Raw genomic sequence first — 27269 nt, 5'->3', positions numbered from 1 at the left:
AGCTTGTGTATCCTGAGTGCTGGGTATCCCCTGGAGTGTGTATTCCATTGGTAATAAGCTGGTGTTTGGTATTTCTCAACCTTCCACAAGTTTTTTCAATTCCTTCTCCACATCTTCCACAAAAGCTGGGAAATTCTGATCCATAAGGCATAAGCGAATGAAGGGCCTCAGCTCTTGTGCACGCCACGCCGAATGCTGATACACAAGGGGGAGCTCAGACTTCTTTTTCAGCACAGACTACGAAAGTAAAAAAAACAAAGGTGTTGCACTAGTCTTGGACATAAAAGGTAACATTACAGTGTTTTTGTAACAATGCAGCAACGTCAAAGTTTTCCTTTGGTATTTAATAAAGATGCATCTGCCTCATTATTAATGCTGTTCGAATACTTCCATCAGATAAGATTTCTGGAATCGTGTCTGTAAATTTTTTTCTCTGACACCTAGCTTCAATTCCAATGTAGCTTTTATGGAACTTTGAATTCCTCTGCAATTATTTAAATCAGAAATGCCAATTGCCTGGGTAACATGGCTTCCTTGTCAATATCCATTCTGTGGAAGAGAAAAGGATCCTGTAGGAAGCATATGTATGGCCACTTGAATTGTGTCAGAATAACCAAATATGCAGTTCTAAGCTCTTAATTTAGCAAGATGTCTTTCAGAAGTTAATTATGGGGCTTTTAAAGAGTTAAAACATTCTTTTCATGCCCATTTAAGCCCTTCCCCCAGGTTTTTCCCTTGGTGGGTGAGCTGTGTGCATCATGTTGCTTTTTGGTGTAAAACTAGTGGCAGCAGAGCAGAAGATGCACAACATCATGTCCTGAGGTTGAGGAAGCCCTGACCGCCTCCCAGCGTACGTATGTGACGCTGCTGCTCTCGTCCATTAGGTACGCTAGAGAAATGCGCAAGTCTAATGGACCGGCAGGTTATTGGGCAATTCCACACTGCTGTTCCTATGACAACAAGCTGAAAGCAGCTCAACTAAAACTTCATTGTGGCCGGCTGCCAGCTTTCCTGCTGGATGTAAGCCACGGTAAAGAAATAGTAACTTCACAGTTCAAAGGCCCTACTGCAGCCAGGGCTGCCGCTCGCTCTAAACCACGTTGTTTGTAGTATGTGTTAAGGACTGAGTGTTTGTACCAAAATGTTTCCATGTTCAGGCTGCAGCTGTTCTATAGACCTCACCCCCCACTCAGCCTTTAACTTTCTTTACCTGTCTGTGCTGAAGTCATTAAAACTGCAGCATCAGTTACGGATGCTTTGCATGGGAGAGCAGAAGCAAAGAAAATCACCAACACTTACTTTGTGGTGAGGTAAGTATGATGTCCAGAGGCAGCTGGTGATCAAGGTGGATGGTTCTGTTATTGGGGGGGAAATGCCTAATGCTAGTTAGTCTGTATCTGGCTTTAAAAAACTTCAGATGCCCTACTTTAGCCTCTTTTTTGACATGCTGATACGAGCAGCACAGGCTAAACCAAGCCTCTCTGTCTGGGAAAGGTGGCATTGCTGTTAACTTCAGTCAGGCATTAGCTTCTGCTGCTTGAACCTGAATCAGTGCAAGACAACTGGCAGATGGACCAGGCACACTGACAGCTGGGAGTGTAGCTGTGTTTGACTTGTGGGGAGCAAAAAAAAAAAAAACCCCCAAAACCCCACACCTTAATATTTTTGCTAATCTCATTGTTGGTTCACGTTGCACTATTGCTTATTTCCTGGCGGAGGAAAAGATCTTTAAAGGTAATGTTAAGTATCTTTTTAAAAAAATCTGCAAGAGAGTGCTTAAAACCAATGCTTCTGCTAGCGTCCTGAAGTGGTGACAATGGAGAAATTTAGTTCCAGAGTACCAGCTGAAAGGGTGTTTCTAAAGTGGGGAAAAGAAGTTCAGCCCTGAGCAAGCTTTGCATGGCAAGCGTGTGGGCCAGGGCATGGGAGATCCTAGCTGGGTTAAGCTGACTAAGAAGTAGAGGGGCAAGTAGAGGAGGATGTGGGAAACTACTACATCAAGGAGTTGTCTTGTGCTGGGGAATTTGTTAGTAATTCAAGCGAGGGATGGATAAATATGTACGGCAAATGCAGGCCTCACTGGCAGAAAGCTTTGTTTGAAGCACGTATCATGCTCCCATCTTACACAGGGACCACAGAATAACAGTTTTTAGAAGCTAAGCTGTTTATAATGTTGGTTTTAACTTGCATTTCCTAGTACTACCTCTTAAAGCAGAGACTGGTCATGGAAAATACAGTTGCTGAAGGCAAACTGCCCCTTGTTTGGCTGCTCATGCTCATTGATGCACTCTCGCTGTGTTGTACAAGGACGCTAACAAAACTGTTGGGAACCAACCAGCAGCACACGTAATACAGCACTCACCACTGAGAGTATAGGGAACTCTGCTTTCTGAAAAGAGGTGTTTAAAAGGCTTTTTTGGGTTTAAGAGATGACAAGATTTGTAACAGGGAGGATAGGAATTATCCTTTGTACCACTGATGTGAAGAAACATTGACTTGATCATCCTGTGAATATGGAAAAAGGGTAAGGAAGACCCCTAGAAGCAACTGCACAGCAACAGAGATGGGCAAGAGTAGAGTTTTCTCCTCAGTCATCTGATTCTGCACTGTCCCAAATTCACAGTACACAAGCAACAATTAACTTCCAGTTACTTTTAAATACGGCTTTACCCTGGACATCACAGGGAAGCTGTCAGTTGCATTAGGGAATCTTTTGCTGTGGGTCAAGGAGGATTGATAGTTTCAGATTTAAGCTATGACGGCAGAAGTAATTTCTTCAGAGTCGAAAGAGTGACAAAGCCATTTATTTGGATGTGACCTCTGGGTATTGTTTGCTCTCAATGTGTGGTTTGTTCTTATGCAAATGAAGTAATTACACCATGAAATACCTGGCTTTGCAGCTTATTTCCTAGCTCCAGATCATTACACAAGATCCTGTGGTTTTGTTGGTATAGATGATGGCATCCTGATGTTCAGGGAAGTCATTTACCAGATGTTTACTGAATATGAGATAGCTTGCTTTCTCTCCATGCCCAAGAGATTAGTTATAGGATCTAAATAATAGATGTGTAGTTTGGGGTTGGGTTTTTTTTCTTTTGTTTTGGTTTTTTTTACCTGCGCTAGCTGTGTTAGAGATCTTCTTTCTCCAAGGCTTGTACAGGAATCTGATAGAGGCTCATCTGGCTACAAAATACCAAATGCAAATAAGGGCTTGTTACCAAGCAGAGTGTGGGTATGTGCAAGAAGGGAAGTAGTTCCATTTTTAGAGATAACGGGAAGAGAATGTGCTCAGCTACCTTATGCAGTAAAAAGGCATCTTTTTATGGAACGTGAATGCACATCTGCTCAAGTCTTTAAAAATGAAAGACATGAAATAATGGGCCTGTAGTTAAACTGTCATGTCTAAACTCAGATAACTTTTAAACTACTTACTGGAAGTAACTAGAAAACGCTGTGTATGAGTGCTCCCTACGAGCATGCTTTTTTCCTTCCCATGGGTCACATCACTGAAAAGATGGTTTAAGCTGTCAATTCTATTTTCTGAGTGAAGTTTTCAGTTTAACTTCTGGAGCAAGAGCATTTTTAATACCAACAGTATGACTATTGGTGTTCAATAGCATTCTGCCATGAAATATTTTCTTTGCCTTTCATTCTTTAGCTTATGAGGAAATGAGCAAAGCCCAAAGTATAGGTAATCTGCTTAAAGAATAAACAATAAATCTTCAATATCAGCTGTTGAAGGTCTCCCATATGCCTTCCTGGAAATGGTGTAAGTTAAATTACCAATATATTCCCCCCCGCCCACTTTCTCTACCAAATATGATTCCACTGTCCAGTAGAGTAGGACCTTCCTAGATTATATCATGAAAATGATGTAGCTGAAAGCTTTGACATTGCTTTTTCAGGGCTCAGTCTTGGCCCTGATATTTTTATCACGTATCAAGAGCTTTACTGGCTAAGTTAGCTGCAGGGATGTTTTTTAGAGCTGGTAAATGTGATCCTCTGGATACCCAAGAGAGCATACGTTTAAGAATTAGTCACCCTCAGAAACAGTATCTGCCTTTGCCTTTTCCATTTACCTTAGGTCTTTGTTTTGGAGAGGGGAAACATTCTGTTCCTACCCTGAAATCGCTTTTAAATGTGTCAAGTGAAGCTCAAATTGGTAGAATTGCATATTTACAATTATTAACACTAAAACAGGAGTAGGTAAACCCAAAAGGGAGGACACAATCCATGGTTACTTAAACAGCTCTAATCCTTTTTCTTACCCTGTATAATTTATGTGAAAGTCTGCCAGGTTGTTCCCAGCAGTCTTAGCTGAAATCCACACTGATGAAATTGTGGACATGTTTTTTTGGTAACTATTCAGCTCTTGTCTTCCGCCCCGTTTTTGTTCATTTACCTCAGCAGAAACCATCTAAGTTTTCCATCAAACCATACCACCATCTGATTGGGAACTGGTAAATAACGCTTGGCTGTAGTGTTTGCTGCAGTTTCTTTTAATGGTTAGTAACTTCCTATGTTCGCCTGAGCCCTGCATAAATTGTTCTCTTGTTTCCAGGCTCCCTAGTTAAAGAGAAGTTCAAACCCCAGAGCAAAGCTTTTTTCCTCACCTATAAATCTCATTCCATATGCTTGCTAATATTCTTCCTATGATCACATGAAATGTATATATTAATTTTGGTTATTAGTGACCTCTTGGAGGCCAAAACGAAGGCATCTCACTGCTCTGAGGTACGTTACAATAAGCTTGAGGAGCTAGAACCACTTTTTTGAGCATTTTTCTGTTAACTTTCTTGAGGTACACCAAGAAATTGGGAAGATGGTAGCCAGCTTCAGCAGTTGACTTCCTGAATAGCTCTAGCCCTGTTCACTAACTAGGTTTCCCTGGGTGTAAACTGAATTTTGGGTTTCCCAAATTGTGTTTCATATAGATGGTCTCATAGTTGCAAAAAACTTTCTTCAGAAGTAAAGCTTGGCATTTACAGATCTAACACAAATAGCCGATTATTTTTCTGTCTGTACGTTCTTGCTTACTTACTGTATGTAGTACTGATGCATTTTGTTCAGTGTCCTTTGCTTGATTTTCACCATTAGCCAGCTGATTGAGACTGTGATAGAGCTTCTGGCTTTGTTCATCAGTTACTTGAACTGGTATGTACTCTGCAAGTTTCTGAACGCAAGTGCAGCAGTGTTCCAGCATCTGCTCTTTTGAATCTCCACCAAACTGAACACGAAACATGCGGCATTCATTCTGCTCAAAAACCAAAAAGAGAAATTAAATTAACTGTGAATCCCCTCAAACTATTTTGATTTAATTAAATTCCTATTTGTTAACGTTAGGAAGAAGGCGATAAATTTTCAAATCACTGCACCAACTTAAAAACAAACAAGTTTTCCCTGCTGTATCTTCATTTTTTTTTCCCAGCAGCTAAACCAGAAGACTATGATTCCCAGTTTGAAAATCAGTTCAAAACAACCCCAAGAAAATGGTAAGTGAGCAGGGCCATTTGTCAACTAATTAAAGGTCTAGCCAAGTGAACAAACTTTGCCATGATGACAGAGTTTTTACACGTATAGCAGGGAAATTAAGTTCTTATTGTTGCTGCAGGTAGTATCCTCTAAGGACATGCCAACTCTGAACAGTTACTTGTGACAAAAATTGAAATGACACTAAAGTAAGCAGAAGTTAACTTTGGAATCTAAACTAAAAGCTCTGGGAACTGAATGTTCCATTTAGGATTTTTGTTCCTGTCTGCATCAAACCCAGCCTTACCTACCTACCTCGTCTGCCTGTGTAAACATACAAATTCAGTTTGGCACTCCAACTGAATGCTGCTGTTCCTTGAATAGATGCTAACACAGTTGGATTAGGAGTGCAAGAAACTCAGATGCATTACTTCAAATAGTGAAATAATGCTAAAAATAAAACTGGATAGCTCTGACTCCCCAGTATATGTTGTCAGGCTGTACCATAGTAGATATTTTAAGTACATGAGGTCTAGCAAACTGCACTGAAAAAGGAGGACTGAAGAGTCTGTCAGGCATGATAAGCTTGCCCTAAGCCCGTTCAACTGGCATAAGGCAGATATTGAAGGCTCTTTTAGAAAGAGCCTTGTTTAGAAAGTGACTTAATGGGACTTTCAGTTTGATCTTGAAATTTCAAATTTAAAACCCAGTTGAAGTACTAGAAAAGTTTTCCTTAGACCGACCTAGCTTATTTGAGTCTTCATCTTTCTGGGATTTCAACATCAAAACCATTTTTTTAATGACTAGACACGCTGCTAGCCTGCTGATTCACAAATACAAGGATATCTTTCACTTTAAAGATTTTTTTTGTCTCAAAGATGAGCCAGCTCTTATGACAGCCTGTATGTTTACATGCATGTTATTTTAAGATGCTTGTATTGCATAAAATGATTTTTAGAGCATTATAAGCATAAAAGCTTGTCTCAGCGCCTTTTAAAGGGAAAAATGTCAAAATAATTAAAACTATAGCACTCGCTTTACCAGTGCCCAGTTACATTTCCTCTAATTAACTAAGATGTCAGCTTAACTGGGTCAGCTTCACATAACTGAGAAATGATTTGTGGATATGCCAGACAGGTGACTTCTCATTAAAATGACAGAAAGGTAACTTGCATCTTAATTTGAATTCCTTTTGGACACTTTCAAAGAACACTTGTTTTAGTTATCCCTACAATCCCCAAATCAAGTTTCAGTCTGAGCTATTTGTATTGCCCTCTGCTTTTTCACAAGGACTGGTACATACTTAAGACTGCAGTTTATAAACAACAGTAGACTTTGTAAATTAAACATTTTTCCTTTATGAAAAGAGAGAGAGCGCTCAAATTCAGCTAAGATGATGTCAAGTTTTAGCATGAACTGAGTACTGGGCAGTAACATCTGAACCATACAAGAGCTGAAGTATTAGAGAACCTTGAGGTCACTTGGATCATCAAATTTGTACCTCTTCCCATGCTGGGACAGAGGGCCAAGCTCAATGAAAATAGTGTGAAGGAAAATGACTTCGTACAAGAATATTAAGAACATTTGTCTTGCTGCTGTTTACAGATAGTTTCATATAAAAATTGTTATGCATAGAGGCACATCAAAGACTATTGTGAGATAAGTGATAACTAGAGATGGAGCTGTATAAAGGGCAGTCACAGCCACACAGCTGTTGCTTTCAGCTAAGTTTAAGACAGAAATGTGCATCTGACAGGTATGGCTTCAGAATCAGACACTCGTGTGCTTCACAGAATAAAATTTCCACTAGTACAGCTGAGTTTCAGTAGTGATCCGCAACAGGTATCGTCTCTGTTTCTTGTTCCTTTGAGTATATTAACACTAAGCTTCTCAAAATACAGTTTAGAAACTCATTCTGCTAGCTAAGAGTCCACAGTGCCCTATTAAAATCAGATTTCTTAAGAAATGAGTAAGTTTCACTATAAATGCAATATTAATGACTTTCAAAAAACAAGTACAATATAAATCAGAAATAATAGTGTAATTTTTAGTTGCCCATGTTCCTTATTTGCCCTGTGCACTCATGTAGGAGCTGGTTTCTGAAAACCTAGCTTGCTTTCCTCTGCTTAAATGGCTTCTGCTTGACTCTTTCCTTAGGTCTAGCAGGGTTGAGATGTAACCCCTTACACGGTGTGGCTGGCTTCCTGAATTTAAGTATTTTTGAAGATTAGCATGGAAGTTATATACACTGACCGCATTTACAGAATCACTTCAGATACAATTTAGGGTATAAAGTAGAGAAACTGTACGATAGGACCACTGCAGTGCCACTAAATCCAGTTTGTCATATGAATTTACGGTAAGTAAACATTTAAATGCACTAAATTAATTTAAGACTATGTTAATATTCCTCCTTTTCTTAACTGGCCCTCAGAGCTTTGTTCAAGCCTCAAAGTGATTGTGATGTTGATTTTGTGTTTCTTGTGAGATGCAGCAGAATCCCTTAACACCGCTGGGGAACTAGTTCTATTAACTGTAAAGGAAACTGATGATCTGATTCATCAGAACTAATTACTGCAACAGCTTGGTAGTCTTCTTCAGTGATATTCCACATTTTTAAGAATCTGACAAATAAAATCAGAGAGCAAAGGTGTTTTGGTTTCAGGCAAGCATAACCCATGAATTTAAAACTGTTGAAGATATTTATGCAGTTCCTAGTGCCACCATTAGGCTAGGCTTACTCTGAAACAAGATGAGTCCTTATATTTAAACAATGTTTATTAGGCCTCACATCTGTTTTCATCTTGCAATCAGCAAGGCATTCTCCCCTCTGCAAACTGTAGTGTTTGGTTTGCAACATCCTATAAAGAAATATTTATGTGTCTTTCATAAAAAAAAAAAAAAAATCAAATAAAAGATCAAAATACAACTAAACAGGAATTTTTAGAGTTTCCAGCTATTCTGGATACTGCCATTACCTGCAGCTACAATAACCCAATCTGTACCAGAGTTCCTGTCAGGGGAGAATGCTAGAACATCTCAATGCTTGAGATGTTCTTATGCCTTTATAGTTCTGTGAACGGGGCAAAGAGTTAAAATTGGTCCCTAGCAGCTACTGAACAAGGGGCTCATATTTTTCCAGAATTCCTGTTTCTAACTTAGAGATGAATTCTCTTGTCAAGTAGAGATAGTTAAACTAGAGGCAGCTGTTTCTGCTGAAAAAAAGCCTAGAAACTATCAGGGGAGAAGGGAGAGCTCTTCTCATTTTGAAACAGGTTTTGTTTCTGAAAAACCTGGTGAGTGCTCAGTGTAGATGAGTAAGAAACTTCTCAGAGTTCATCTAAGAACCAAGAAAACTGAGATATATACATAAGCTGGTAACAAGCAAGTGCCATTTAATTACTTAAAGGCTAATCAACCACTTTTCATGAGATCCCAAGATGAAGACCAGAAACCTAGGTCCTTTTCATTGCCTTGAATACCAAATGCCTGAATCACCAGCCTGCCAGTACTGTGCCAGGTGTCAGGGACCACAGAATGGCTAAATAATTGTTTAGATGCTTTGTTTGCCAAAGTGAAGTATGACTCATAGGTAGCATGCTTCTGTACATGTAAGAGAATCACTTCATCTTTTTAATTGTTAGCCATGGCAGATAAATTCTAAAATAAACACAGGTCTAGCTGTTTTAGTAGCTAACTCTCAGAAAGCAGTCTAAAAGACCTGAATAGTAGCAGTTACAAAAGACATTAAAGATGATTCAATCCATTTTTGTTTAATACCTAGAGTAAAAGCAAATCTTTTAATTTATGTAGAAAATTTACAGTATCTCAGAACTTCTGGTTTAATTTATCCAATATTAAGAAATCTTATACAGAACTGTTAGCTATTAGAAATATTAAAAGCAACTCAACTTACCTTTGACTGTGCACAAAGCAGCAGGCAGTTTGCTCTTCTTACTATCTTTAGCCACTTGTGGGAATCAATTAATGAAAAGCCTTCCTGAAATAAAGGAGAACACATACTGCTTGCATAGCAAACATGTAACACTCAGAAGCACACACTTAAGTTATGTGATGTAATCTAAACCCTAATGAAGATTAGTCATCTGCATATGTGGAACTTTTGTATCTGAACAATTGCCAATATGTAGTTTTTACCAAACTAGGCATTAAATCTAAATCTGTAGCTCCAGTAACAATACTATGTCAAGGTACGTTCTAATTTCCATATACATTTTACATTTATATTTGTGCATGTTACAAAAGTCTCCATGAAATGCATAATAAAACAGCTGCAACACTGAGAGCTTTAAATTCTTCTGCATCCCATGAAGTTGCCCGAGAGGGCAGCAGAGGGCAGGCAAACCTGAAAAATGGGACAGCAGTTGGTTTATCTAAGGCCCAGAGAGGCATTTTCTCCAGATGGAATTCAGGTAAACAAGAAGCAGCTTTGATAACTCGATAAAGATGTTTTTATACTCCAGTTGCATTAACTGCCAGTCTCTTCAAACAAGACAGACTGCTCAGCATTCTGGAAAAATACCACAGGAAGCTGAAAACATCATATAAATATTGCAAGGCACTGGACTGTCTCCCAGGGTGCTTTCCACAGACTGCCACATAGGCATTAGTTAGCAAGTCGGGGGGGAGGAGGGCAGGGAGGAAATTACCTACCTGTTTTATCTGAACTCATAATGCTTTCAATGGCCACGGCTTTTCACATAGGCTGCTTTTCGTAGGTGTCCTGAGGGTCAAGAACCACAAGTCATGTCCACCCTGGACCACCAGCAGTGTGGTTTTGCCAGAGTTACTATCCATCTTACACAGGTCCAGGCTGGAAAGCCATCTGCCATTCTATTTTGGTACAAGGAGTCACCTCAGTAAGACACTGCTCTTTTAATGTGCTGGCACTGGCTTTATAGTCTCATGCACCAGTTGCATGTAGATTTTTAACTGAACTTTTACAAGAGGAACATCTAGAAAGCATTGAAGAGTTGAACCAAAGGCAAACTGGATCACAGACACATAGCTGAGCAGATACATGCTATGACAGACTCCAGAATGGTGAGACAGCATGCAAGTATCATTACCAAAAGATTTGAGGTGAGAGGGAGACAAGAATTTCCCTCTACACTGTAAAAATGGATGCTGACAGCAGGTAAGATGGGCCAGTCACTTGCAGCATGTCTGTCTGCACTGAGTGCTCTCAAAAGGTCTCAAGGTCAGACTTGCTAAGGTGTGAAAGGCCTCAAGGTCAAAATAGGAAGACCTCACTTTGCAACTGATGGGAAGTACCAAGCTATCCTCTACTCTTACAGGAATTAGTAAAGGAATCTGGATATTAAGAGGGACAAACTGCAAATGATAGGCCTCGCAACAGAAAGGTAAGAAAAATATTTCTTTGAAAGGTAACAGAAAGGTATTTGGTAAGTCAGTGTTCTCCAGCCATACTACAAGGTGCAATTAGACTGCCAAAGCAGTGGAGCAGGAGGCCATGTCCAGCATGCTGAGAGCGCCCTCCTTCCACATGCAGACAAAATCCTCTCTGATGTCAAATATTAGGAAGTCTCTGAAGAAGGTCAGTTTGTCATGTCGTCTGAATGTATGCCTGACGCAGTAAAGGAAGCTTGTGAAATACCCTTACTCATCTGTACGCCTGGCATTTTAGCACCCCTGCCTTTGGGGTGTGCAGTTTTAGCCTCTCGATAGACCTGCCCAATGAGAGCTTGGTATGTGGACATTAAAGTTGGGGTGGGGTGGGGGAGAAAAAGATACTGAGCGGAATACCTGAGGAATGAGATGAGATTAGTAGGCTAAGAAAAGAGCGCAGCACTAGTAGAACACTTCTAGAATCATCAGTAGCACTTCACATGTCCTATTTGCATATGCACCGTAGAGTATGTTACTTTGAAATTTGGCTAAGGACATTCATGGCTGTGCAGTTTGGCCCCAAAATATTGTTTAATGCTGAAAATGGAAAAGTACCAGCAAGTTAAGCTAGCGATTGTGTACAGAAGAAAGTTATGTCAAAAGTCAAGAATTTCAGTCATGTCAACATCACAGAAATGGAGAGCAGCATCTGTGACAGCAAAAAATCAGCATTAATTGTGCATATGCATTGCAAAGAGGTTTTGGTACATGGCTGTACAAAATAAAAAAATGCAGATTTGTTTTGTGTACATGAGAAGTATTTTAGAGGTGACATGGAGTGGCATCCATCTATGATGCTTATCAGCCTGTGCTGTGTTCGTGCTGCCATAGTTGCCAGGAGGGATCTACTAAGGAAGCAAGCAAGGAAAACAGAATTGAAGTTAGAGGAGTAAGGTACAGCCAACAGCACATTCAAGAAGAGAAACAAGGGGCTGCAGAAAACATACATAGTGCAGAAGAGTTTGAGTGGGGCAGGGAATAAGCTCTCAAGCCCAAACAGAGAGAAAGATGGGATATGTAGAACTGGAATATATAAAGCAGAAAAAAATATTTTAAACTGTCCCTTCCAGAAAGGGTATATTCTTGATGTTTATACAAATACCCTGAAAGTAAAGGTTCTCACTGTTTGGAATGCAGTAGACCAAGTGCATTTATATTTATTTTTGTGAAATGAACACAAACTAACATGAGATGACTTTCATCTCGGCACAAGGACTTATTTCTCTCATTTAAACCTATAAATGTTGAATATCTTTTAACTTAACTTATATCAAGGGTAATATCCATACCTTCTCAAAACACACAGGCCAGTTCAGAACTGCTCACTCTTGATAAGCAGCCAGGCTGAGTCCTGGACAACCAACCAGCCTAGGAAGTGATTTTGTGTTGGAGTATGACAGCTGCTTGTGCTTATACGCTTAGTGCTTCCTGCCATAGGCAATTTCTCCACTGCCACTTGGTCTTCCTCCGATTCCACTACCAAGCCCCAAAATGCTGTTAGTGAAGCAATTCTAATATCCCATTCTTTCACTAGGCCACTTTAACTTGTGGCCACTTGTGCTTACTCTATTCGTTTCAAATAGTTACTGTTTTTGATACACACCAACTGTGTTTATTTAAATATAGCTGTTCCCACATTAAGTCTTATTTTTATAGTGTTTTTCCTTTCACTGTAAGACATAAGTTGAACAAATGTTGTCTCCTTAAAATAATAACTGTCTTCAAAAAAAATCATAAAAGGCAGCCAATGTTTAACTTCCCTACCAATTATTTGGTGTTTCCCAGGTTGTCATCCTTTTATATGTCCTGTTTCTGAGGTAAAGCAAGCTGGAAAAAAACAGCATTTGGGATTTTTATTTATGTACTCCTAACATTCAACTCCAACCCCAGAATTTGATTAACTGAAATCTAATTTACTTCAAGTTTAATTAACTGAAGAACAAAGCACAAAGTATTTCCTTTCCTCTTGCACCTTTGGTTGATTGTTTATTGCCAAGCTGAAACAAATAACTAAGAACAGTTAAACCAAATAGAAGAACTCAGTGCAGTACTCAAGCAATACAACAGACCTGATTTGGCACAAGCAAGCTACCTGAAAAAGGAGGTGAATGTTTTAGATAAAACTTGGATCTGCAGAACTACTCAGACTGAACTCCATCGTTAAATTGTTTCATCAGTAACTGTCATTACAGTCTAAGCAGCACATAGCCCGATTTTGCACCATGTTAAGGTCTATTCTGTTCCTCATGGCTTTTTCCATGTTACCTCAATCCACACAGGCTGTATTTGAGGCTGCCTGAATTAAGACAAAATACAATTCTTCTTAACAATGACAATTCTCTCTTTTGTCAACAATGAAATAGTTATGAATCTGCATATGAAGTTAGGTGAACAAATTCAATGCAAGAAGAATGAAGACCACAATAAATCTGTCTCTTGTTCCATCACTCGAAGTCAGGAGGATCTTTGCCAACATCAGGAGCTAGGGTGGGGTAGATCCTGGAAACTGCATGGCAATATATAGAGATTATCTCTAGAAAGGCACAAATGGATTATAATGAATTGACTCTGAATCTGCTCTGGACATATGTACTGACAAAAAAAACCATAGTAGTCCCTCCAGATTGCTGCTGCCACCAGGTTGACAGAAATACAGAGAACAAAGCAGCTGTGGTCACTGTTCTCCTTGAGCAGGCAACATCCATAGCTGCTTTACATTCAGAGCTGGGTGTAGCTGAGCAGTATTGGGCATGAGCAAAGACAGATGGCAGTATAAGATTAATCAGCAATATAGACAAAAAGGCAGCCTAGAACTGGGCAGGAATGCAAGACCTCAAATGTTTACAATTTGAAGAGGTAAATTGCAGGACTTTTCTAAGTTTGATCATTAACCTTCAGTCATGCATATACTCATGTCATTCTCAGGATTGTACTTGTAAGAACACGGTATTAAAGGAAAACAGTTTCATACAGCTCTGACAGAAACCTAAGTCTCTCAGAGGGAGGACCCTGAGAGGAATTAAGCTGAAGCAGAAAACAAAGGAAGACATTTCCTAAATGTTTTGGAAGCAGGCAATATACGACCACCTTACATGAGGCAGAAAAGCTAATAATGCTGGTCCAGTCTTACACCCGTCTAGTCCATCATTAACTGGGAAATACTGATTTTACATTTCAGCATTCAAAAAGCTGCTGGATAATGAGGCCTGTGATCTATGTTGGAAGGTATTGCATGTTATTTATGAATATTTTTATTATTGTATCATCTAGAAACATTGTGGTGCTAAGCAACACAGGAACAGATTATCCATTTTAAGTTAGATTGTAAGGTCTTTAGGCAACCCTATCTTCACTAAAAATTAATATATATTTAAGAAATGTTTTTTGTGTCACAGTTCAGCTATGCTGGCTTGCATCAATTAGTTTGGATTCACTCATTCATGAGACAGATGTTTTCAAATGAAACTGAACTATGTGTAAACAATAGCTTAGGAAGAAAAACTTTCTTTTTGCTACAAACTTTACTCTGCCCTTAAATTACAACCAATTCTAAAATAGACAAACAAAAACCCAGAATGCCACACAAAGACACACATACTCCAGTTTTGGCTGCCACTTATAAAAGGCTCATGAAATGCAAATAAAACAGTTTGTGCTCAGAGTTCACAGTTCAGAATGAATGTATACATTGTATAGGAGTCAGCTGGATATCCCACAAACTGGGAATGTGCGTTTGCAAGAAATGATGAGTTCAACATGAGATCAAAGGAATTTTAATGTATTAATTAATATCCCTGTGCATAGCTGCCAGAGTGGTCCTGTCTGAAAACAGAGGCAAGGTGACAGAAGAGAAAAGCTAAAGACCTCGGACAACATCCCGCTTGCACCATTCTGATTCAGGCTGGGCAGCACCCATGGTACACAATTCCCCAGAAAACAATCTTCTACTTGCAAAGGCTATGCTCAGTTTCCAGGGAGGCACCTGTGACAGTTCCTTAATCCATTCATTTCCCAAGGTAAGCTACCAAGACACAACTGGGCACCCAAACTAGCACAGTATCCCCTCACGGTGCCTTTGTAGGGTGAAAGAAGAGATTTGGGGAAAGCACTTTTCTGGGGAAGGGTAAGATGCTCTGCTGCTCTTAGCACCGCACCTGCAAGCTCGTGCAACATTGCACCAAACCAGTAGGGATGGCTTAAATAACCTGCCATTTTCCCCAGATGGGGAGAGGCACTGCCCTGTTACTGTGTCGTCCTATCCAGAGCTCCACATCATGGGTCTACTCACCACAGTGAGGATATAAGGTACAGCAAGAAAACTTTTCAGAAATAATACTATCTAGGTTTGAAGTGGGATTTGTTAAGTTACAAATACCAATATTTTTGACCTCTAATATTCTGGGTACTATTATTATTTAACATTCATACTGAGTAACACCTTGCTTATTCTTAGAAGTGACTAATTTGACAACAAAGGAATGGTAATGTTATTTTCAGGTATCTACACAATGTGGTTAATACATCTGGTAAAAGTCTGCAACAGAATAGAAATATTGTAGTTGAAAAGACTGTTATTAAGCATTATCTTATCTGAAAAAGCTTGTAAATTCTTTTCAGGTATTATACTGAACACTAAAACTGAGATGCTTTCAGAAAACTTAAGTAAAATTGGAAAATGTTTGCAAGGAAGTGTGTGCTTTAAACTTGATATATAGATTATAAATCAAATGCTTGCATAATATCTGAAAAATACCAATTTTTAACTCATTGCCTTCCCAAAAGAGAATGAGTTGCCATTTTACACTTTTTAAATTAGAAAACTGCTTGCTCTATAAAAATTTGAAAATTCTTCCTTTCATTAATGGCTGCAGAATAAAAATGTAATTCTAAAGTCAGAAGTTGTGAAAATTAAACTTTGAGCATAATTCCAATCAAGTCTTCATTATTACCTTGCAACACACCTAGAAGTAGAAATTTTCCTTACTTTTATCTTTTTCTGAGACCAAAATAAGGCCAAATACATTAGTTTTTATTCCTGCAGTATGAGTTGTCTTGAAAACTAAGTTGAGAGTAGGAGTGTCAACAAAACAACAACAAAAAAAATCCCCAAACATGACAACTTGTAGAGTGGGGGAAGCAGAAATTTGTCCCTGTAAAAATTTCCAAGCTACATGTCAGTATCCAAATGTGTCATGTATAGCATCGTTGAAAAGATGAGAGCACAGCAGAAATCCTGTGCTTCACAGGCTGTATGTAACTTAGATCTTAGTGTAAGCATTAGCTCTCTCAAACAGATCTGCAGAATATAGAATAGGAAGTGGAAGGAGGTGAGAGGCCAAAAAATACTGCAACCAAGGCAGACAGACAGCAAGATAACTGGAATAAGGAATAAAAGGATGTTAGGCTCTGCATTATTTTTTTGCATGCAATTTTTTTTAAACCCCAATCTCTTAGAAGCCAGATCTTAAATCTCACTATTAAGTTTGATTGTGGAAAAGAACACATCAGGGTTGAACTCATTAAACAAGAGTGCTCTGTCGCTACAGAGGCAGGAAAGCTAAATGAAGTAGCAAATACAGGACACACACAGCCACCCTTGAGACAACCATGCCCAGGGGACCCACATCTGATGAATGTCTTTTGCCAAAGTGCAAAGTGTTGGGTGCAGGAGCACATGCTGCCAGGCATCAGCTTTCTAGAAAGTGTTCCCCCAGATGGGTACAAACTACAGTCCCTTGAAGGAGTGAATAGCCCCTAACTCAGGACAAACCTCGATATTTCATAGTGAGAACCTGGAATATCTTTTTTCCCCAAACTACACTTTAGAACAGTGACACTTGACCAGGGACCTAGAGAAGTGAACTGGATGCTCATGGGTTTAGCTGGCTAAAGCTCTTCAGGACATCCCATTAGTAAGTCAAGTTAAGCAATTTCTTCTTTAATTCCTGATACAAAATATATACTTCCGTAGATCAATACCATACGTTAAACTCTAACTTTAGGGTAAATACATTTCATTAATAGATGCCACTACTCTTTAAAAACTATTCTAATAGTTGGGTTTAGAAGAATTGGGGCAAGAGAAAGGTAAAGATCAGAACTCCTTAAAACTCTTTACTGCTGCCAATCATAATCATTATACAACAGGAATGTATCATTATATCAAGCATAAATGGGGAAGCTAATGCAGAAAGATACTTGGCTCGTCCAAAACAATCATGTCAACAGCACCTGTTGAAATAGACAAACTAGAATTGAAATTTTTGAACTACGATTGTGGTACTGCATAAGTCAATAAAGCTAAGTAGATTCCTTCTACTCTTTAAAATAGCAATCACAGGACCTTTAATAAAAAAACAACCTTCAGCTAGCTTTGCAATGTACTATCACTAAGCAGCATTAGCAACCTGCTCACTTCTCTAGGTTTCCATCAGATGTCCTCATTTATTGCACAGGGACCTTCATCTACCCAGGGCACTGCTGTGAATATAATCTCAAAAATTTGGTGCATAACTTTCAGGCACTGCTAAGAGAGCATCAAGAACATCAGAATGGCTGCTGAATGCTTGCCTAATTAATGAGTTAGAATCTACTGTATCCTAAGCACTGTTAGCTTATTAGAAGTCATGAGGGGACCAGGAGGGCACTGATGACATTTAGTCTACACTTTAAAAGATCGGGTCACAAATCAATTACTCTGGATTAATTTTATCCTTTTAAATAAATCCTCTTCACAATTTCAATTTGTTTAATTTGTAGGATATTAAGAATTCTAGCACCAGAATCAATTGCGTTGAATAAAACACCAAAATAAAATTTTCATGATATGCCGATTTGAAGGAGGGAAAGGAAGTAAGAGTTGTGGTAAACAGAACATGGTGTATCTTGAGAGTATAGCCAGAAATTGAGAGATGCTGTTGAGATATTCCTGTTAAGATTCCATTATCTACAGTATGTAAGAATGAGATTTTTCTACGGTAAAATACACAGTCTGTTAGGCAACACTGCAGCAAAAATAGGTCCTAAAAGTGTTATGTAATTTAATTCCAAATTAAGAGCTTTGGTTTAAAAAAAAAAAAAACAAAACCAAAAACAAAACCCAAAAACAAACCATATCAAAACACCCTTTGAATTGCATTACACATCAGGGATTTTTATGTTCCATGCTCTGAAGTTCCATTTACCCTCCTCTTCATTCCATTTGGCTGATCACAAGAAGTAGATTGTATTTTTAAAGGAAAGCAGTTGTTAAAATAGTTTCAAATATGTCACTGGCAGCGTCATTAAAGAATGTCTGAAGTGATCCTGAACATACACCCATTACCCAAAAGTTTATCCATTAAAATAAATAATTTGTTCTCTTTGAGCAGCTGATGGAAACACTGAACATGTCCACAATTACTTGGTACAGTAGCGTGGAAGTACTTTAATGACCGGTTCTGGAGCATTCTCAGATACTGTAATCAATTATTTCAAATCTACAGCACCTCACCACATAGCAGCATATGCAGCACAAGGTATTTACTAATCTGCCTGGTTTAGAAGCCTGGAGACTTGGTGCATACATTGTAGCATTCTTTTTAGCAAGAAAATAGTATTTCAGCTTCCAGTAGTAAAGAGACTACTAAAAGGGAATTAATGAAATATTCTACTATTTTATTGCTCACAAAAATAATTCTGTAGTCTTCTGTATGTATTAAAAAAATGGTTGTTAGGATATGTGACTATTTTATTACTATTTTATAAATGTTGTTTTTGGAAATGGATCATAGAAGAGGCAGAGTCTCACTTGGCTCTAAATAGCTACAATTCTTTAAGAAAAAGAAAAGGTTTCTTAACACTCCTGCTTTAAGAAAATAAAAAGGACTAAGAGAATACATAAATACATCCATTGTAGAGAAAATACTTTGATATCAAGTCAGGAACACTTGAATATTCTTCCTAGAATGGTGGTGTGGTTTAACCACAGCCAGCAACTGAGCACCACGCAGCTGCTCACTCACTCCCCCCCCTCCCCTCCCCGGCAGTGGGATGGGGAGAAAATTGGGGGGCAAAAAAAAAAAAAAAAAGTAAAACTTGTGGGTTGAGATAAGAACGGTTTAATCAAATATAAAAAAAAGAAACTAATAATGATAGTGATAACACTAATAAAGTGACAGCAGTAATGATAAAAGGATTGGAATATACAAATGATGCACAGTGCAATTGCTCACCACCCACCAATCGATGCCCAGTTAGTCCCTGAGTGGCGATCCCCCTGCCCCCACTCTTCCCAGTTCCTATACTAGATGTGACGTCCCATGGTATGGAATACACCGTTGGCCAGTTTGGGTCAGCTGCCCTGGCTGTGTCCTGTGCCAACTTCTTGTGCCCCTCCAGCTTTCTTGCTGGCTGGGCACAAGAGGCTGAAAAATTCTTGACTTTAGACTAAACACTACTTAGCAACAACTGAAAACATCAGTGTTATCAACAGTCTTCTCATAGTGAACTCAAAACATAGCACTGTACCAGCTACTAGGAAGACAATTAACTCTATCCCAGCTGAAACCAGGACAAATGGATCATGTTAATCCAACTGCCAATGAAATAAAGATTTCCATTTCTACACCACCTCCATTTTGTGCAAATGGAGTTGTAGTGAAAGTTGTATGTAGATGAAAGGTAGACACCAAAGAGGATTCACTAAGTAAATAATTTACATAAAAGCTATCTCCTCTTGTTTTCGCACTGACAGGAGAGTACATTACAGAAAATAGTTTATGTACTTTAGTATTTCATAAACGATTACTTGACATGAAAGAAGTTTGATGAAAGAATCACTAAGCAACAGAACAAAATATGTCTTCATCCAAAAAAGGTATTTGTAGGGCCCATGCTCACCGAGAGAGCAAACACTGGGAGCTATCGCTAGCATGTTGGGCAACTGAGATTAGTTTAGCGGAAAACTAACTATGACGCTGATCAGCACTGAGTTCAGGAAAGCATTAGTTCAGTTAACATCACAGTTTACTGCAGAAGAATGAACAAAGAAAAGTTCTATGTGAAATACAAAACAGCTGAAGTCTGGAAGTTCACACTTTTCAGTATGTGATGATTTTTTTTGCTTGACTTTGTAATAGCATCCATCCATAGTATTATCAGCATAACACAGAGCTTGCTGGCAGCTAAAAAGGTTCATTTTGACTTTTGTAAAACGTCAGAGAGCATCTGTTTTTCAGTGGTGTGTACTTTTATCGTCCTAAAGAAAACAGAAGGTACAAACGAAGATAGTTTGCATCTATTAATGCACTGTTTTTACTATGTTGCTTGCCAATTTTAAACTAGAAGAGATAAGAATGTATCATACTACCGTATTGCCCATTTTAAAAGCATCCAATTAATAAGTTTTCTTTGTTACAGATGTTGGGTGAAAACTTTCTTTTTTTAAAACTCTTACTTAGGATGGTCCATGTTAAGATTCTTGGGGTGGGGCAAGAGTTCCTGCTCTACCATTACTGCTGCAGTTAAAAAAAAAAAAAAAAAAAAATAGTTAGGAACATTCACCACCAAATGTATTCTTGAATTTAATGAGCTGTTCAGTTCATTCTTGGATTATTGTTAGAGGGGAAAAAAAATCCCTTTATTATTCATCCATGGAAATTTTACAAAAATATAATATAGTTATTCAAGTTGTGAAGGAAATGATGTCCCCATGACACAGATCTTGTACATCACTGTGTTCCTACACAGAGGTACAAGGTACAAAGCTACAATAATTGTTATCCAGTTCCCTCAAAACCAGGAGCTTGTAGTACATCAAAAGGTCTGAAAAGTAGGGATTAGAATATAGATCAAAAGACTAGACATCAACAACTTAAAGGGTACAGTTACTACATAGCAAGAAACAGTTCTGTTTTAGTGCATCAGAGGGAATTTCAATGCAAGTGAGTAAGGCAGCACGTACATGTCGGAGAACACCTTGGCAATAAAAAGGAAATATTCAGTAGCCCAGGCCAGCAAATAGAAATGAGTGTACACAGTAAAACCACGAGCTGAATAATTCCAACAATTCTATCAAACTTGATACATTCCCTCTGGAGCAGAAACTTGTGCATTATCCTCTGTGACAAAATGTCCATTATAATGGACCCACAGTGAGAGGATTTGGTCTGTGACAGATTCAAAAGAACTGTATGTACCTAGTTGTGCAAAGCCTGTTTAAATATTGTGACAGGTTTCTGACAGCTCCTGAGAGCTGGAAACTAGAGGGAGATAGAACCAGTGAGATTAACCATTTCTACAGTCTGATTATTTCTACAGCAATAACATAGACTGCACAGTATTGCAACTTTTTTGTTGCAATCTCAATAAGGAGTTTGCAAAATTTCAGCAGTGGCCTGTGCAGTTCTGGCTAGCTTGAATCTACTGCATTGTAAGCTGTTATTGGCTACTGGCCAACAGCATCACTGCCTGTGCTGTCGTCTTCATCACAACCCCTGTGCATCATCTTTCTCTTTGATGATACTGGCTGCTTTACTAAAGAGATTCCACTGACTGTTCTTCAAAGACTGAAAAGACACCTGTAGATTTAGATTGTCCAGGAAGAAGAATTTTATCACTGCATATCCATCTTGCATAGTGTTGGGAAAAGGGACACGTTTCTGAGAGGGCATATGCCTAAGGAACAAGCCTAAGCAGTAAAACTAAGCCAGATGTGCTGGACCAAATCCCTTGTAAACAGGAAACCTAACATAGTTCTGAAGATGCCTGCCCAGCTTCAGAACTAGTGGATTGGCTTTTTCCTAGGTTTTTCAGCAAGAAAAGTGTGTTTAAGAGGAACGGTGGCAAGACTGCAACTGCCTTGAGAAATATAAATAGGTATAGGGCATATTGTACCAGTGCATTTCACACTAGTTTAGTTCTGTATGCACAGAATACACCTGCAGCATGATCCCAATTACATGTGCTCACAGAAATGCACCCAAAGGAATTGACAGTCGGGTTTTAAAATGCATATGTCACCAGTTCTGTATAACTTCTCTAACACTTAATAAAATTTTGTCAGTGTTGCCCTTAAGGTTGGTATAGAAGCATTGCCAAAAGAAATGCTTTTAAAAAAAACAACACAAAAACAACTTTTTTTTTTTCCAACTCTCGGTATTATATTTTGGTCACATTTACCAAGCATGTCTGTTCCACCTCTATTCTCCACTATTCTTAGGCTGTGGTTGTTATTGCAGTATCTTGGCGTCTCTTAGAAGCTGAAACAGACCTGATAGAGCTCAGAAATTCCTCATCTGGCACTTCAAGCAAGGCAGCTAACTGAAAGCTTCACTAGCCACTAAACCTAAGAGCTGCAAGAAAGTGCTTTTCTCAGCCAAGTCTTTTTATAAACTTTTTTTTATATACTTCCTGCACTCATCACTTACGACGGCACACTTTTATCTGCCCATTGTTACTTGCCAGATTCAGCCTTTGCCAGACACAGTATTTGAAGGGCTACAGCTTTTGTCTGTGCCGCCTTTGCTCTTTAGTTAGTTATTAAAACTTACTTTCAGTTAGCCTTTATATGGTTATTTCAAGGACATTCTACAGAGTGACGTAAGTCTACTAGTTACTAAACAGTTACAGCTGTCTGATCAGGGTACTGAAAACAGGACCAGCCCCAGGAGAGGTGCATTCTGCACTGATTCATTCCAAGCAGAATTTGGCAAGAGGTGGCAGCAAGTCTCGTTTCAGTTGCGTTTCTTTTAACTATCTGGACTTTCAATTACTCCATCCCTTATTCAACACAACTGCTAAAATACTTGCCATGTTCCATTTTTACCTTGTCGAAGAACATTCAACTTGTTCTCACTAAATATGTGAGCCAAATACCATGTCTTATATGAGGGGTATCCAGACTGACAGCTCTCTGTTAGCTCTATCATTGTCTATTCAATATTCTTAACACACTCACAGGCCAAAAAAACTCAAGGGCATCCTTGGTTCTCCCCAATACTTACAGGATATTTCCGTAAGTTTAAGACCTTTTAAGAGGCACAGTAAAAAGTAATTTATAAGCTTATACATATTTAAAGCTACAACATACTCTTTTACACATTCTGTATTTTTTTAAAAAAGTCTTATCTTTTTTTAAAGTTATTATTAAAGTTTTTAAAGTTATTATTAAGTTATCTTAATACTGCAGCATCTTCCAGTGGTTTGTAATAGCTTTCTAATACACTTATCAGCCAATTCCTACTTGTTACCATCACCGAGTATTGGTGATATGCACTGAACAGACCTGATTCTACTTTCCAGCACAGGCCTTCTCTGTCATGAGTATCAAACCAACTCCTTCTAGATGGAGTGTTTCTTTTAACCTCTTCAGTGTCACTGTGAAATCTTTACAGTTTAGTAGCTAGTCATGCTTAAGTAAGTAGAGGCTACAAGAATATCAGTTGACACAACTTTGAAGTTGGTATTTTCTCTCCATGAATGCAAGTTGTATGTTAGATCACATTACCCAACATAGAAAAAACCATACCCTTCGATAAACCAAATTATCAAAACCAAAATATTAACACATCATTGGCAAGAAACTAGCTGGATCATATCGCAAATCTTAAGAGTATTTTCTCTGTTTTCTTAGGCAGAAGAATCATAAAAAAAAAGTGTATCTTTCAACATCAGCAGCACTTAGTCTTACATCTTAATCTAGATTTTTAGAGCCACAGAAGAAACACTGTTCCTCAGTATGAAATAATGCATTCAGTATTATTCTGATACATGGAGAGAGAAAGCGGCACATGAGAATTTCCATGAGCAAAATAAAATTGGCAGCTTCCTTTCAGCAGGAGAGAACATGAAGCTGACAAGGGAAACAAAGTTACTACTGATGCTAACATGAGAGGAAAAGTGTTCTTCATACCTGAGAAACTTACCAGTACTGTTCGCCCTTGGGAAATAAAGAAATGGCCAGATACCACAATGGTAAGGATAAGATGGCCTGATTCTTCATTTGACTCAAAAACCTTTAAAAAGATAGAAAAAAAATAAAAATCTAGCCCTGTAAGCACAGAACCTACATTTTCCATTTCTAGTGCAAAATAAAAGGTTTCAAAAGTTGGTGCTAGAAGTCAGGTGTCTAATTTACCTCTCAGTAATGCAACTTGCCCTACACTCTCACAGACAAGAGGCACATTTAAGAATTTTTTACTAATTGTAAGTCTCATACAGATTTAACTACTTTAAACAACTACCTGGACTCTTCCAACTTGATCTATAGTTCCTAATACTACAGGTCACTGCTGAAGGAAGGAATAAAAAAAAGCGGACCACAAACTATCATATCACTGATGTGTTACGTTAATAATTCATGAAGCAAAATCTCTCCCGATTTCTGCATTAGCTCTGGACTTGCAAAAAGATACCTGCAAAGGCCTCACTTATTACTGCTTGCTACACAGCTGCCTCCTAGACCCCAATGGAGGCAGTTACAGCAAAACCAAGCAGCCAGCACCCACCCCCCCCCTCGCCCGTCACCTTCCAAGAGGAGGTGTTTTGCCCTTCGTCGTCGCCGTCCGTCGGGGGTAGGAAGCGGCCGTAGCGTTTCAGGGGCCACGTTGTGGCGCTGCCGAGGAGGGAGGTGTCGCCAGTGCCTCCCGGCACAGAGGCCTGCCCCAGCTCGGAGCTGCGACCTTCGCCAGCCACCGCCATCCCTGCACTGAGGGGACGGCGCTACACAGAAGGGAGAAGCATCGCGCCGGCGGCTGGCGAGCAGGAGTTGGGCGGGAAGCGGGAGCCAATAGGAGGGAAGAGAGAGCTCGTGGGGGGGAATTGTTCGCCAATCAGCTGGAGGCAGAGAAACGAGAGCCAATGAGGTAGCGCGCTGGGGCGGGCGGTGGTCTTTCTCTAGGGATCGGTCGCACGAGCCGCGGTGCCGTCACTCCGCTCTCCTCAGGGGTGCTTCGTCCCGTCCCGTCCTCATCCCCTTCCCTTTCGACGGTGCTACTTCTCCGAGGGGAGCGCGGCTACTGGCCTCCCCCTTCTCCTAACAGCCTCCGGGTGTACCGATGGGGCTGGACCGCCCGGCGGTGCCAAGGGAGAGAGAAGGGCGGACCCCGGGGCACGCGCGGCCGCCATTTTGCGGGGGGTGAGGGAGCGCCATTAGGGCTGCGCTGCGAGAAGGAGGCGACGGTGTAGCCGGCCGTGGTCCGTTGCTGCGCGAGGTGAAATGCCTGTGGAAGCCGGCCACGATGTCAGCATATGTCCTTCCTCAGGTGAAATACGTCGAAGTCACTGTAAAAAAGCTGTCCTAAACTCTAAATTGCCTTTTCATTTCTTGGTGCAAGGTGCTGTGCTTGGCTTCACAGAACTTAAACAGTGCTTTTGTGGTATCTGAGGTGGGATCTGTGTTAAAAAGCAGCTCTCTTTTCAGTGTGTGTTGCATGTTGTTAGCCAGCCCAGGTTTGTACAGGTGGATTAATAAAATTGCCCTTGTCTCCCTTCCCATTTTGCTTCCACTCTGCTATTAGGTTGCTCCTAGAATTATGTAACACTACACTTTCTCTAGAAAAAGAGTGATGGTGAAATGACTCATAATAAGACTGCACTTAGGTATTCCATTTATAGTACATATCTTGGCCCATTAAGAATAAAAACATGCATTAGCCAGTCAAGGTCATTGAGAGGGCATGGAAGAGCCTGTTACCATTCAGGAAGATGTGCATGAGAGTCTACTGACCTGAACAGACTTAGGGATGCCAGTCACCAATAGCCGCTGTTAAACCATCTGCATGCTTGAGGGTACTATGCTTTAATCCCAGTTCTGAGCATTGCCTACTGCCAGCAGCATATACTTGACCAAGATGAAGCTTGGCTAAATAGTCATACTTCTTAAATTAAGCAGAACAAGGAAGTTTATGCCAATTGGGGGGTGGGGGTTACCTTTATGGTTTGCACTTACGATGCTGGCTTGGCTGATATGAAGAAGATTAAAATGGAATGAGTAACTACTTTCTGGTCTGAAATAAAGCCTTCAGGTACAAGGTTAACCTATTACTTAAACTGTGATGGCTTAATCTGTTAGAAAATATTAGATTGACATTTATGTCATGTGGCCATTGTGTTTTTCATCTGATGTTACACCCCAAGAGCCAGATTAACATCCAAGGAACTATTTCCATAACAAAAAATTTTACAGTGTTTTCAAAAGGAGGGTGTTTATCTGAACATTTTGCAGATAGGGAAACACAGGCAGAAAGGCATTAAATGACTTGACAAGGTCATCCAGAAATATTAGTAATGAAACAGGGAATGCAGTGTGGGCCTCCTAGCTGCCAGTTGCCTTCTCTAATCACTGCTTCCCCAGAAGGATTTATCAAATTGTGCTTGTCAAACATTCAGAACTGGCCTGTAGACTTGGGAGTTTCTTGGAAACTACAGAAGGAGCTAAATATTATTGTCAGAGAAAGATAGTATGAGTACATATATTGAATCTATTTTCCCCTAATTCAGCTGAAGTTCTGTGGAAAACAGTTTGTTTGCAGCATCTTCTAGTGCCTAGTTTCCAAGAGTGATTTCTGGCAGATGTGCTATAGGCTTCTGCTGGAGGAAAACAAAAGCTCAGTCTTTTACCAAAACAAAAATTTCAAAATGTGGTTTCAAAAGAGACAGAAGTAAACCAAGAGCATCAGAGAGTCCCATCAAATCCTTTCATAATATTGTATTATTGAAATCACACATGAAAAGAAGGAGTTATTAGGGTAACATAAAGCCAGTCACAGTGTGTAAAAGGCTATACAAATTCTTTCCTTCACACCTCAGTAGCGTATATAGTAACTGCAGTTTATTTAGACCTGAAGCTCAGCCAGCGCAACTCAGCCACGACTGGGCAGTATCTCATGCTGCTCTCGTCTAGATGTACCAATCACCACCATGTTTACTTTGGATGCTGAACTTTAAGCATGATTCTAGCACCCTTTAATTTTTTTGATCATAGGTTTTTGCTTGACTAGGGTCTACTAGTTTGCTTTTAGGTTTTGCACATGAATACATTATGCTTTTACATGTGTGTTAAGTAAGGTTTGAACCAGGAGAAATGAGCATTGTGTTAAGACTGATACACAAGCTCTTGCTGATTCTGATTTCTTTGGGGAATTGCATGATTAGTTCTGTATTCAGAGAGAAGACATGTAGGAAGATGGTTAAAATGTTTTTTTGTAAAAGGCTACAGTGCTTGCCAATTTTTTTAAATTACAGAATGTAGAAGGAAGAGACTGGTAGGTGAGCCTGACAGATTAAAATGTGTTGCATCAGAGATCAGATAGGAAATCCCATGTAAGTGCCGCAGGTTTATCATTGTGGTGTGGTTTGTATTTGCTTGAGACTTCACAGACTGCAGTGCT

General features: G+C 39.5%; 1 protein-coding gene across 2 annotated transcripts; it reads right to left on the bottom strand.

Annotated features, from left to right (window-relative positions):
- Positions 1 to 3: 3 nt before the first annotated feature.
- On the bottom strand, positions 4 to 24784 carry REC114 (REC114 meiotic recombination protein). Of its 2 annotated transcripts, XM_069797785.1 has the most exons (6): positions 24406 to 24784; positions 23805 to 23894; positions 9386 to 9469; positions 5042 to 5254; positions 3115 to 3183; positions 4 to 237 (listed from the first exon to the last, which is right to left on the bottom strand). In XM_069797785.1, exons 1-6 carry the CDS (start codon positions 24577 to 24579, stop codon positions 76 to 78), a joined length of 792 nt encoding a protein of 263 aa, XP_069653886.1. In that variant the 5' UTR covers positions 24580 to 24784; the 3' UTR covers positions 4 to 75. The 2 variants fall into 2 exon arrangements, with proteins under 2 accessions (XP_069653886.1, XP_069653888.1); XM_069797787.1 differs by lacking the exon at positions 3115 to 3183.
- Between the last annotated feature and the right edge of the window lie 2485 nt (positions 24785 to 27269).

This window comes from Haliaeetus albicilla, chromosome 12 (genome assembly GCF_947461875.1).
Source record: "Haliaeetus albicilla chromosome 12, bHalAlb1.1, whole genome shotgun sequence".
In the NCBI taxonomy this organism is placed as follows: domain Eukaryota; kingdom Metazoa; phylum Chordata; class Aves; order Accipitriformes; family Accipitridae; genus Haliaeetus; species Haliaeetus albicilla.
Note: the sequence above shows the minus strand (reverse complement) of the source record. Positions and strands in the feature narration are given on the sequence as shown.

Coding starts and splice junctions, on each gene's coding strand:
- REC114 (XM_069797785.1), bottom strand. CDS start 24,579: ATGGCGGTGGCTGGCGAAGGTCGCAGCTCCGAGCTGGGGCAGGCCTCT. Junction 9,470..23,804: donor CCCAAGGGCGAACAGTACTG/GTAAGTTTCTCA, acceptor CCTTTATTTCAG/GAAGGCTTTTCATTAATTGA. Junction 3,184..5,041: donor ATGCATCAGTACTACATACA/GTAAGTAAGCAA, acceptor GGTATTTTGTAG/CCAGATGAGCCTCTATCAGA.